Source organism: Podarcis pityusensis, assembly GCF_964106645.2.
Source record: "Podarcis pityusensis genome assembly, chromosome: 2".
Taxonomy (NCBI): domain Eukaryota; kingdom Metazoa; phylum Chordata; class Lepidosauria; order Squamata; family Lacertidae; genus Podarcis; species Podarcis pityusensis.
This window is the reverse complement of record NC_138029.1, coordinates 83889464-83902071: the sequence shown is the minus strand read 5'-3', so window position 1 is coordinate 83902071 and position 12608 is coordinate 83889464. Positions and strand designations below refer to the sequence as shown.

The following is a 12608-nucleotide window of genomic DNA, read 5'->3' as shown; positions in this document are numbered from 1 at the left end:
GTTCAGTCTTGTAGTTACATTAGTATGAAGGCTTATAAAAATTGCATATATTTTAGGTAACAGTTATTTTTATTTGCTTGACACATACAACTAAGTGGGGAGAAATGAAAATGTTTAAACGTCAAGCTCCTTTACTTTAAATATCGTATTAATAGCACCACAAAAAACACCACTATCCTATAAAGCTTGGCTTGCAGATTGATCATATTCCACCCCCTTGTATACAGCTAACTACAGCAACAATATCTATTTGTAAAATGAGGTGGCTGTTTAACAATTAATTGCACACTATAGAAATGCAGTTAATTACACTGTACCTAGTTCCTTCTTCCACTGAGACTTCTTCGCATCTAATAAGGTTTTGTCCCTTTCTCTTTCTCCCAAAGCACTAAATATATCAGCTGGTCTCCACGAATTCCTGCTGAAGAAAATCAAAAGAGGTTTTAAAGCTCAGTTATTAAAGTAACTGCTAATCATATTGGGTTGACTCTAGATTTTGCTCTCCAGCTGGAAGTGGGGATGAGGCTACTTTAACTGATTCTTCCCACCAGCCTCAGCCTGCTTAGCAGTACTTAGCACCATCTCCCACGCTGTCCCAGGATGTTGAGGAGAAGGGAAATGGTTAAAGTTAATTACCCCTGTATAATCTCTCCACTGCATGAAAAGCCCTTCTGGAAGGTGAAGTCTGAATCCAACCATTTGAGAATGATAGAATCAGAGATGGGAGACTCCAGACAGGCTCATGTTGATATAATCCTTACAGCACTTCCAACTTGGTACAGGGTATATCAAATACAGTATCTTTTGACTAGCTACTTGCCTAGTAACTCCCCACTGAAGAAACAGACTAAGGCTGCATTCCTAACCCCACTAATTCTGAATAAGCCCTACTGAATCCAACAGGACTTATGTCCATGTACAAATGATTGGCATCGCACTGTAAATATTTGACTAAAAAATAAAGGACCAAATGAAACTAGTGTCTATGTTCATTTGCATAATATCCTCAATAACTGCATCCAAGAGCATCTGATCATATGTAGTGTTCAAGTGACCAGGATGTATAGTTGGAGATATAGGATTGTGTTCAACGTAGCGCTAAGGAGATCATTCTATCAGCGCAAGCATTTCTGCTTGCCCGACAGAATGCTCTCCCCTCTTCTCTCCCTGCATGCTGTTTAGGGTGTTTGCCCAACCTTCCTCAGTAGATCTGGGGAGGAGATTGCACTAGTGGGCATCCTTGCACTGACTTCTGTTAGCACGAGTTAGATGACAAAGCCCCATAGGTTTTCATGCAAGTATTCCTATATCATTCTATAGGGCTGGGCGCTATATACCGTACTGGCCTGAATATAAGCTGCACCTTTAAAATTGGAGGGGGGAAAGGAAAAAAAGAAAAAATAGAAAAAAAGAAAAAGAAAAAAGAAAGAAAGAAAAAAAGGGGGGGAAAGAAAAAAAGGGGGAAAAAGAAAAAGAAAGAAAAAAAGAAAAAATACCAGACTATAAGCCGCTCCATTCCTCGCTGCTCCTGGCTGCATACTGGGTAGGGGGGGAGCCGGGCTACGTTGCCGGTGGCCTTTCCCCTTCCTCTCTCTCTCCCTTCCTGACCTTGGGGGAGAGAATGCAGGACAACGCGCGCTCCTGGCGCTGTTGGCCTCGCACTCCTGGCTGCATACCATAAAGTTGTGAATATAAGCCGCACTTAAACTTTTCATGGTCAGAATTTGGGGGGAAAGTGTGTCTTATATTTGGGCCAATACGGTATTATGCTATGTAAAAGGGTCTATCCACTGTACATCATGAAGCAGTCTTTTTCAAAGCATTCATATTATTTAAAAAAATTCAAATAATCTGAATTTGAGTTTAAAAGACCTACATACGCGATAGCTTTCTGTTCAGCCTGCTTGGATAGTCCTTGGTTTTTGTTTGAAATGAAACTATGTTCACTTGGAACAGATGGAACTTCACCAGCCTTTTGGAGTAATCCCATTATGTTTTCTTCTGTGGTCTGATCAGCAGGAATGTTGCTATCTCCACTGCTTGTTACTGGAAAAGAAAAAGTACCATTGAAAATTAATGCTGCGGTAGATTTTGTCCTTATTTCCTAGCCTATGTTCAACCCTTTCAGAAACCATTCAAAGTCAGCTAAATTACATTTAGGGTTACATCCAATGTTGCTGTTTTTACTTAAGGGAGATATCCCTAAATCCCTTTTCTGATGAAACTGTGATGCCAGGACTTCTAACCATATTTACTTGTAAATGAAACACTGGTGCATTAATGTGTTTTTGGAATATTCAGCATACTTATGCCTGTGAACCAACTCACAGTTACTTTTTAAACTCTGAATTTAAATGGAAAAATTCAAGCATATTACATTGCCATCTACTGTGAATGGCACATAAAAACAGAAGCAGGGACCTAAATCTTCCCATTTAATGATGTAGATTATTGCAGGAAAGCCTGCAAAATATGGACCAGCTCTGAAGTTGAAAGCAGGCACAAATATAAACTAGATACTATTTTAATCACAAGTGTAAAGTACCATTAAGCTCTATGAGTGGCTAGTTGCAAACCTAGAGCCACTTACTTGGGAATAAGTCCCACTTAACATATGGGACATACAGCTGATTAGACAGTAATTTGACTGTATTGTAAGAATGCATTTTCAGACCTTTCTCCAACCTAGCCAAGTTTTATGTCAGTCAGAATCTGGTAAGGAAGCACAAGGTATATTAGTTGCTACTAAGAACTTACATGATTTAACTTGGTTGGGAAAGACCTATTTTATAGCATTTAGAGATTCACAGAAACAAGAGCAATATTTTTAAAGGTTTACACCAAAATGAACTCAGATAAATGCAAATAACTTCTGAAAACCAGTCTACTATATTGTGAATAAGTACAGTACAAATTAGATACTACAGTATTCCATATCAGACCTTTAGGAGGATATCACAACAAGAATCAAACTGCATTAAAATCTAAATTTAAATGAAACATGACTTCTTTCCTAAGCCCAAACAATGGACCATATATTTCACTAAATAAATAACAAGGCTATGAGAACCACTGAAAAGCCCTTCATAATTTTCCAGGTTTTGATCCAACAGTGGTTTATTTGATCGTTTTATTTTGATGTAAGCATCTCATTACTTTCCAAGCATTAGGCTTATTTTAAAGTAATCAGAAAATAATTTGGTACTGTGTAGAAATTAAATATCTTACTTCTTTTTTCCTTCTTTTCATCCTGAAGCTGAGAGGTTCCTGTAGTTGCTTCTTTTACAGCCATCAAAATCTGTTCAAGCTGCTGTTGTGTTAAACATACCAAATTGTCCCTTAGCTCCTCAACGGAAACAGGATGCTTTTTGAGTTTCTTGTTTGATTCCGGAGGTTTCTTAATTGAAATTCTGGTGTTACTTGGCTTTGCAGTTGTGTTCTCTTTTTGAATGATAAAGGTGCTGTCTTTATTGCAAGGTTCTTTGGATGAATCCTTAGTAGATATCAACGTTTCACTATTTTTCCCATCTTTTGTCAGGGACAGTCTTGATCCCACTTTCTGTTTCGTAAAACATTCATTCTTTTCACAGGAAGTGTGCAATGATTTCAGAATATGCCCATTCTGTTTTGTTCTCAATGTATGTTTAAATGTTTTGTTTTTATTACACATCTGTTAAGACAACAATAATGAGCTTATTAGAATACCCTCCAAAAACTGAAGCTGTTTTCCTAAGCCATGCTGATGAAATGGTTTTTAGTTGTTCCAGCCAAGGAAGTAGGTCCGCTCTTGAAAAAATAATTTTAGAATTACAGCCTATTTCAAAGAAGGCTGTACTGGAGAAACACAAGAGGTTCAAGCAGAAATTTCAAGCAGAAAAACAGATTATTTTCTCATCTCAATACTAAAACAAATGCTAGCATGCGAACTCCAAAACTTACAAGTAATTCATCCAACAAAACTTACAAGTAATTCTGCATGCCCAAGAGGGCTTTAAATTAGGGGTTTTCAAAAAGCCATCCAATTCACGCAACTGGAGGGGCTGTCAAAAGCAGTTTGCGATATGGCACTGAAGACTGACTTCACATAGGGAATGCAAAATCAGCTTACGCAAAATAAAAAGTACACTTTTAAGAAAACTTACCTTTACACTTGGTTTGGATTTACTCACTGTGAAAGAAAAATACATAAGAATGAGAACAAGGTCTAGGGCAATATCAGCTTATAACAGGGGAAATGGTATCAGCTGGAAAAAATATCAGTGGCAGTGTGGCTAAACCCTTTATGTGCAAAGAGAACAAGCACTAGATGAAGTGCTCCTCCATTGCTCATTTGTGCCCTCCTCCTCTTCCTTTCGTGCACTAACTTAAGCATTAAGTTACATTAAACCAGAGTCCCAGTCATGTCCGACCCAGAGAAATCTGGCTTAATGCCTGCTAAGAAACCAAGAAAATAAGCCAGAATTGGTTAACTCAGGAGCTTATTCTCAAGTAACTATGAAGGACTGTAGTCTTAACATTTTTGTAAAATTCCTGTACACCCAAATTAATTATTTATTATAGTTATCTGTCTCTCATTTTTTTTTTAATCACAAAGCGACCTACATTTTAAAAAATAAATAAATCCAAATACTGGTGAATACTGGTCTCTACAGCCGCAGCACGCATTGCAATCTTGCAACGGTTTTACTTCACCCCCCAAAGGTGCATCCCTCCATTGTCTCCTGAGACAAATGGATGCCAACAATACCAAGTGTGGCTGTTAGTCCACCTAGGCCAGAGTTGTCTACTCTTGACAGGCACTGCTCTTCAGTTTCAGGCATAAAGCCTGCTATACAATTCTTTTAACTGGAAATGCTAGGGATTGAACCTGGGAAAGCAGATACTCTATCACTGAACTATAGTCACTCCCTGAGAACTACACCCGTTGTGTTCTGTGAATTGTGGCCAGTGTCTTCACAATGCCTATGTGCTGCTGTAATCAAACCACAGTAGTTTGTGGTTTGAATAGAACACATCTCACGCATGTATTTAAAAGTCTGTTATGAAACTCATTTTGTCTATACAAAGACTGTTGTAAATCTTAATATTGACCATTATACATAAAAGTAATCATACCACAAGGCGCCACTATCAGTCTAGGTTTTCCATCCAGTATTTCAGTTTCAAGCTTTAAACCATCCCTGTAATATAAAAGAAAGTAAAATGTGTCTATAACTGCAATTTTGATGGGGAAAGACAGAGCATAATTTTTAAACAGTAATCATGAACCAATGATACCCATTTCCAATTTAAATATTGTCACAACAGTAAAGATATAAACTAAACACTGCCATCAAACGAAACACTGCCATTAAAGAGCAAAAAGGAGAAGATGGAAACTTGATGCAACTTATAAGCAAATGTGGACACATTGAGTAGAACAGGACACCCTCTCCAACACAGCACCACCTTCTGAGACTACTGTAGCCACTGTAACATCATGCATTCTAGGCCCAGCCAAGTCAACTGGGTCAGAGGGTGAGAACTAGAGATTGGGCTATTACAGAGGGGGCTCTATGATATTCCCTTCCTGGCACATGTTTTTGGGACAGCTCATCTGTTTTCCTTCACTTTTAATTGAAAAGTTTTGTTCCGAAGTCTGTTTCCAGAGGATTTACTGGGCATGTACTGAATTGTATACAGTAAATCCACAATTTACACACATTTAATTGTATACAGTAAAACCACAAGTTACACACATTTAAGTTGTGCACATTCAACTTTATGCATGCAGTGGAAATAAATAAATAGGGAGCAGAAAGGGGGTGGGTGTCAGGGGGGAAAAAACTTTGGGAATCCCAACTGCCAATGAACCCAATGTGTATTGACTATACATTATTTTGGCTTTAGGCACAATCCATGGAACATAATCCCACTTAAATTGCAGGCTTACTGTATTTAAATTCTGCAACATGTTTTTATGTTTTAATTATTAGAAAAAGTATATAAGTTACATGTAAGCCAGCTTGGTAGTGCTAGTCTTGAAAGGCTGCTTAGAAATACTGGAAATAAAGGACATCATGTTCAGTGGTAAAGAAACCCACTGGTTGTAGCTCCAATCCATTTCCCAGCATAACTCATCCACCAGGGTGACCATCCCTAAACCAGGCATGAAACCAGATTAGAACAGAAAAAAGGGGCTGCAACCTGAACTCCCCACCCCCACCTCATGGAGCATTTTGACAGATGGGCAGAGCCACTAACCGGTAAATCACCCAACATCACCATGAAGTCAGATGATGTAACGTCAAAGGAAATAATGGGAGTGTGCTCCCTATTCTTTTATTTCTTCCTTGGATTCAAACTGTGCTGGCAAAGGAAGATCCAAGCACCACTTGCAGCAGCAATGACCTCCACTTGGTAACTCTGGTCAGCTGCAGGCTTGTAGTCAGCATTGAATATGAAGTTAGGGATGACTGCAAGTCTCACTTGCAACTGCTGCTTGCTCCACTTTGGAACCTGCATCAGTTGGGAGCGCCAAGTGGAGCTGATTATTCAATGATCTGCATTTTGTGCCATATTTAAAAGGAGGAACTATTATGAGCACACTCTAATGCTCCTGGTTGTTCCCTGCTGCTGTAGTATTACCTGCCCCACACCTGATGTTAGGTGTGATGTCAGGTGTGGGACAGGTGGGAACAGCTTGGGCCATCAATGACTGAAGGTTTTCCTCCATTAACTGCTGCTCACCAGTTCCCAAGCTGGCAACCTTACACATAACAGCCTAAATCCAACACGGGTGTTAGGCAAATCTAAATAGATTTATTTTAATGGCCTCTGGGAAATCTAGCTGTGTTAGATTGGGGGTAGTGTAAACATTAAAAAAGCCTGCTGGATCAGATCAAAGTCCCATGTATTTCACCTTGGACAAACATGGGAAGTTTGCAAGCAGAACCTGAGCACATTATTATTATTAGTTGTAGTATACCACCATTCACCTGAAGAACTCAGGGTAGTTCACAGTATAAAAATACAAGATAAGAACAAAAAATAAATATAAACAGAAAAAGAAACAAAACAAAACAATAACCACCTTCCCCCCCCAAACACATTTAGAAGGATATAGGATTTATCCCCACTTGCAATTCACAAAAACTGGAATTCAGAGGCGAGTTGCCTCCTACAGTGGAGGTAAAATACCGCCATCATGGCTAGAAACCATTGGCAGCTTTATCCTCCGTTAATTTGTCTAATCCCCTTTGAAAGCCACCTGACCTGATGGCCATCACTACATCTTGTGGGAGTGCACATATGTGCAGAAACCTCCTAGCTCATTTTTATAGCAAATGAGTACAGTGGTACCTCGGGTTAAGTACTTAATTCGTTCCGTAGGTCCGTTCTTAACCTGAAACTGTTCTTAACCTGAAGCACCACTTTAGCTAATGGGGCCTCCCGCTGTCGCCGCGCTGCCAGAGCCCGATTTCTGTTCTCATCCTGAAGCAAACTTCTTAACCCGAGGTAATTTTTTGGGTTAGCGGAGTCTGTAACCTGAAGCGTATGTAACCCGAGGTACCACTAGTAAACTGTGTCACCAAAATTTATTGGAAGGTTTTTAGAGGGTAACGCTTTCTAAGATGCGCGCTGGTGTGTGTGTGTGTGTGTGTGTGTGTAAGAGAGAGAGAATCGCGTGTGCTGGGGGAGTTGTAAGGCAACCCGGACACGAAGCAGGTCTTGAAGCTCCCACAGCACCCATCCTTTGTCCAGGTGTGCACAGACTGTGACACACAGTAACTGGCGGCGCAATAACCCTGTCGGTTATTTCATGGGTGGGAGGCTTCAGGTTCTGGGGTCCGGGGCTTGTGTCTCGTGCCCCCCCTCGAAAGGTTCAAAAGGAAGCCTCTCCGTGGTGACCACAAGGAGGGAGCAACGTACATGACACACGCGACTGCCTGCCTGCCAGCCACCGACCCACCCACCCACCCAGCGCAGGGAGAAGAGGGCTCTTCTTACCCCAGATTCATGGCTCTTTCCTCCACTCTGTACGGCAGGCACAGAAACCCAGGAGGGACTCAGCAGCAGCAGGGCGGCAGGAGGAGGAGGAGGAAGCGCACAGAGCAGCCCCTCGGGGACACTGAGCCTGGGCTGATCCCTGCTTAATGTGTGTACGTCGGTTGCTGCTACCGCACAATGAGAGGGGAGCTGATAGGGCCAGGGCCGCTGCGGACTTCTCGCCAATGAGCTGTGCTCACACTCAGCGGGTCGCGCTGCCTGGCTGCGAGGCATTGTGGGAGTTGGAGTCCGGCCGAATCTTGAGGGCTTCCCCTCCCCTCCTTTTCCTCCTTCCCGCCCGCTTTCCTTCCCGCTCTCGAGTGGCGCGCGCAACGGGAGGCGGAGAGCAAGAAGCCGTTAGGAGGCGCGCGCGTCTCCCCCCCCACCTCCTTGGAGTTGCCGAACGTTCCTCCCAAAGGTGACCTGGCACCATTTCGCCCCTCTGGGCGAGTCATGCTGTGCTCCTGAGGGTTGCTTGCGACCAGTCTCTCCCTCAGATGCATATAAATAAATAAATCACGACAAATCACGTCTCTTCTGGTTCTAGGCAACGTCTTGAAAGTGTTTAGTTGCCAGTGGTGCCGAGGACAGAAATAATAGAATCAGGAACGAAGCCTAGCCTGACACAAAAAATTACTACTACTACTACTATCATTATTGTCATGGCTGTTTTGGGCACTTGTGTGCATGTTAAACAGTTAAGTGGTTCAGCACAGCTTGTCTGATAAAATAAATCGGCAAAATCAAATCTTTGTTGTCACCCCTAAAGGTTCCCCCCCACACACCTTACATCACTACTTGGAATTCAAAATGCACTGTGGAAGTAGCACCTATTATAAAATATGTTTAGAAAAGATGCAAAATGCTTTTTCTACAAGTGTACTCCCAAGTTCCCACAAACAAGTAATTGGGACTGCTGAAAGAGGCTATGGGAAATTTGAGCAAAGGTATATGCAGAAATTATGCAGAAAAAAATAGCAATTTATTAAAAATAAGAATACATAGAAATGGTTAGTTGATTCTGTAAATTGGCAAAAGTAAACAAATCCTGCTACCTGTAGCACACTCAGAGGTTTGAACAGTATCCATGCTTACTTTTTTCATCACAGTATTATATCTTTTTTTCCAACCACCACCAGGGCCTGAAGCCACCACCAGCTCTGCTATGAAACCAGGTGCTTCCTTCCATTGAAGGTAAAGGACCCCTGACAGTTAAGTCCAGTTGCAGACAACTCTGTGGTTGTGGCACTCATCTCGCTTTACAGGCCGAGGGAGCCTGCATTTGTCCACAGAGTTTTCCGGGTCATGTGGCCAGCATGACTAAGCCGCTTCTGGCGCAATGGAACACCGAAACCAGAACAGCGCACAGAAACGCTGTTTACCTTCCTGCTGGAGCGGTACCTATTTATCTACTTGCACTTTTTGGCGTGCTTTCGAACTGCTAGGGAGGCAGGAGCTGGGATCGAGCAACAGGAGCTCACCCCGTCACGGGGATTTGAACCGTCGATCTTCTGATCGGCAAGCCCAAGAGGCTCAGTGGTTTAGACCACAGCGCTACCTTCCATTAGCAAGCATTATATCAAGATGCATCAGAGGAAGGAAGAGGAAGGATACAGGCCCACCATACTCTAGCCAGGCTTCTCCCACCATCAACTGTCACCTGGTAGCTCTACATGCTGCTATATCAGGGGATGGAAGCGAAGGAAACGGGTGCTAGCTCCTGTTTCACTGTGCTCCTTGTTTTATTTATTATTTTAAAATTTATTGGTTGCTGTTTTAAAACCAAGGCAATTCAAAGCAATTTGTAATATATAAACAAACACACATTAAAACCAGCTTCAAAGAAAAACAAAAACCTAACAATCCAATTTGTAAAAGGCACAATTAAAACAAGATGGTCTCTGGCGTCACAGCCTCAGCTTTTGTAGCTGGAGTCAGTCAGGGACCTGCCCTTTCAGCAATGGCGGAGCTTCATGCTCCGTCACCAGGGGTGGGCGGAGAGCAGGCGGGGGCATGGCTGGCGCACGTCCCAGGGGCATGGAGCATTTCCTAGGGGCGTGGCACGCCGCCTGTGGGGACGTAGCACCCAGTGCAGGTGGGGCCAGCCACAATGGCAACCCACCGGGATCACGCTGCCAGGTACAGTGTGCTCTCCCCGCTCCCCTCTTCCTCCACCAGTGCCTTTCAGACCAGGTGGGAAAAGGCCTGCAAGGCAAGGAGCAGGTCTTCCAGGACTCACAGCCAACATGGTTAAACAGATTTTTGAGGCAGATTGACTTTTCTTTAGATCCAAGCTGCAAATGAGCTCCAAAGAGTGAAGGAGAGGAAGGCTATGACTGAGAACAAAAGATACAAGTCCCTTGGCGACTGAAGTAAAAACAGTTAATGAGACCCTTGAGGGATGAGTTTGCAAGCCAAAGAGCAGCTTCATAGCCTTGTGTGCTGCTCCCTCTGTGAGTTCCAACAGGTGCTTGCAAGGCTTAGAGTTGGATGTCTCTCCAAAGCCATCTGATCCCAATAAAATTCTGGGAACAAGTTAGAAATACACCAGAGAGGTGACAATTTCCAGATGCCTGCTGATACTTCAATTAGTAGTCTATGTATTATTGTAATGTCCTGCTTTCCTAGAATCATCTTCTTCCATTCTTTTTGTTTGCTTGCTTCTCTGTACATTGTCAAGTGTAAAATCCCCCCCCCCTTTTATTTAGATTTTATTTCTGAAATATTTCATTTCTTCATTCATTGGTTTATTTCTATATCCCTTTATGGCCCAAAGGCCCCCAGAGCAGTGAGCAGATTAAGACAAGCCACACTTTATACATTTGCGAGCTGCATTCATGCTCTCACCCCAAAATGCAGCTCCCCAGCACTCTCCCTGTCCTTTAGAAGCCATATTGACTCACATTTGCCTCCCCACACCCCCGCTGTCAGCCACTCCAAGTCTCTCACCTTGGAGCAAGGCCATCCACCAACAGTTGCTCAGTTCCATAGGTGTTACATTGCAAAAATAAGCCTGCAGTTCTCAGCACTCAAACTAGAGAGTAGGTCCCATTGAACTCTAAGAAGTAGTGCTGCGTAAAAGTTCTTCGGACTGCAATGTAAAACATTGATGGCTTTAATCCTCATGAAATCTATCTGAATCTGTTAAAACTGACTGAACCTTTTGTTAAAGTTAATAATGGAACTAGAAGTTAGAAGGTAACTACTAAGGTGAACACTTAATGGAATCCACATTTTAATCGATCAGTTTGCTTGTATACAGATTGCACATTACTTTAAGAAGAGCACATAAATATATTATGTATCTGAAAACTATAACGAAAATGTGAGTCCAAGGGCTATTTTTAAAAGGTCAGGTTCACGTACAGATGCTTAATCTCTTGCTATCTTTGTTTCAATCAGCAGGTGGCAGAAGATTCAAGGATATTCTGCACATTGGAAGGAGGATAATAATAGAATAATAAAATCATATGAAAGCACTGACATTTTAAAATGTTTTTCAAAATATTTTTAGTATGAGTTAATAGCTCCAACTGACTAAGATGAAAGTAATTTCATAAAGGGATATTATTTAAACACTCCTATGTGGTATTCTTTTTGGAAGTGAAACCTCCACTCTGAGCCTGTAGGAAATACTTTACATATTGTTCACTGCAATAGACTCATGTAAATCCATACAAACATCTATTATTATGAGTGGGCTCAAAATCCAAATGTTTTTTTGGGGGGGGAATTGAAACACCCACCTAGCAAGCTAGTCTGTTTTCCATATAAAACAGCACAGTTTGTATTCCACTAGGGTAAAATGTAATAATACACACCGTTGGCATCTCTTTACTTGTATGCCAGAAGAATGTGCGTCTAACAACTCACTACATATCAAACGAACAGCAATAAATTTAACCATTCAAAAGACAAGAACAACTGCAAATAACCATACTGTCAATAAATAAATAGAGAATAGAATCAGGAAAACACATAAAGATATACAACTTTTTTATAAAGCGTATATAAACTGACGAAATTCAATGGCTCAAAATTAAACAAGAGAGAATAAAGCTTCACACAGAAATAATAATTGTAGCATGCAAGATAAAATAGATTTCCATTTCACAAAGGCAGCAAAATTCTACTCTGGAGGAGCCCTGGGGGGGAGGGATAGAATGGCATGAGTCTTTACAACAAGGGTCTTCTGTATATGGCCTCTGCACCACACCAAAAGCATACTGCAAGACAAAGTTAATATTGTTACACACACCACCCCAATCTCCGAGTGGTGAGAGATTTCAGGGGTTCTAGGTGCTTACCTAGGGTTCCAATTCCCTTGGAATGAGGGACAGCGGAGACTATGGTGTCTTTATGATATATGTTTTTAATGTTTTATGCTTTATTGTGTTTTATATATTCTGTAAGCCACCTGGAGTGCCTGGGGAAACCCAACCAGATGAGCAAGGTATAAATAATAAAAAATATTATTTATTATTATTATTTAGTTTATTTACGTATATATAAACCTGAGCCAAAGATGGAGGGTCTCATAGCGTTAACACCTCAAAAGGTTTTGCTTCTGCCATAGTCAC

At 41.6% G+C, this 12608-nt stretch overlaps 1 protein-coding gene and 1 long non-coding RNA gene across 7 annotated transcripts in view; one reads left to right on the top strand and one right to left on the bottom strand.

Annotated features, from left to right (window-relative positions):
* CCDC66 (coiled-coil domain containing 66) overlaps positions 1–8152 on the bottom strand; it is a 39649-nt gene extending 31497 nt beyond the window's left edge. For 3 of the 6 annotated variants that reach the window (XR_013983314.1, XM_080996733.1, XM_080996734.1), the window contains exons 1-6: positions 7990–8152; positions 5116–5180; positions 4143–4168; positions 3229–3670; positions 1881–2046; positions 318–421 (exon numbers count right to left, since the gene is read on the bottom strand). Coding sequence is in view for 5 of the 6 variants with exons in the window: in XM_080996733.1 (XP_080852859.1) it covers positions 318–421; positions 1881–2046; positions 3229–3670; positions 4143–4168; positions 5116–5180; positions 7990–8000 (814 nt within the window). In the remaining variant the exon portion in view is untranslated. The remainder of the gene's footprint in view (positions 1–317; positions 422–1880; positions 2047–3228; positions 3671–4142; positions 4169–5115; positions 5181–7989) is intronic. The other 3 variants (XM_080996730.1, XM_080996732.1, XM_080996731.1) reach the window with 2 other exon arrangements.
* Positions 8153–8405: 253 nt separating this feature from the next.
* LOC308472206 lies at positions 8406–11508 on the top strand. The gene is made up of 2 exons (XR_013983349.1): positions 8406–9222; positions 11431–11508. It is a non-coding gene; the product is annotated as an uncharacterized lncRNA (long non-coding RNA).
* The last annotated feature ends 1100 nt before the right edge of the window (positions 11509–12608 follow it).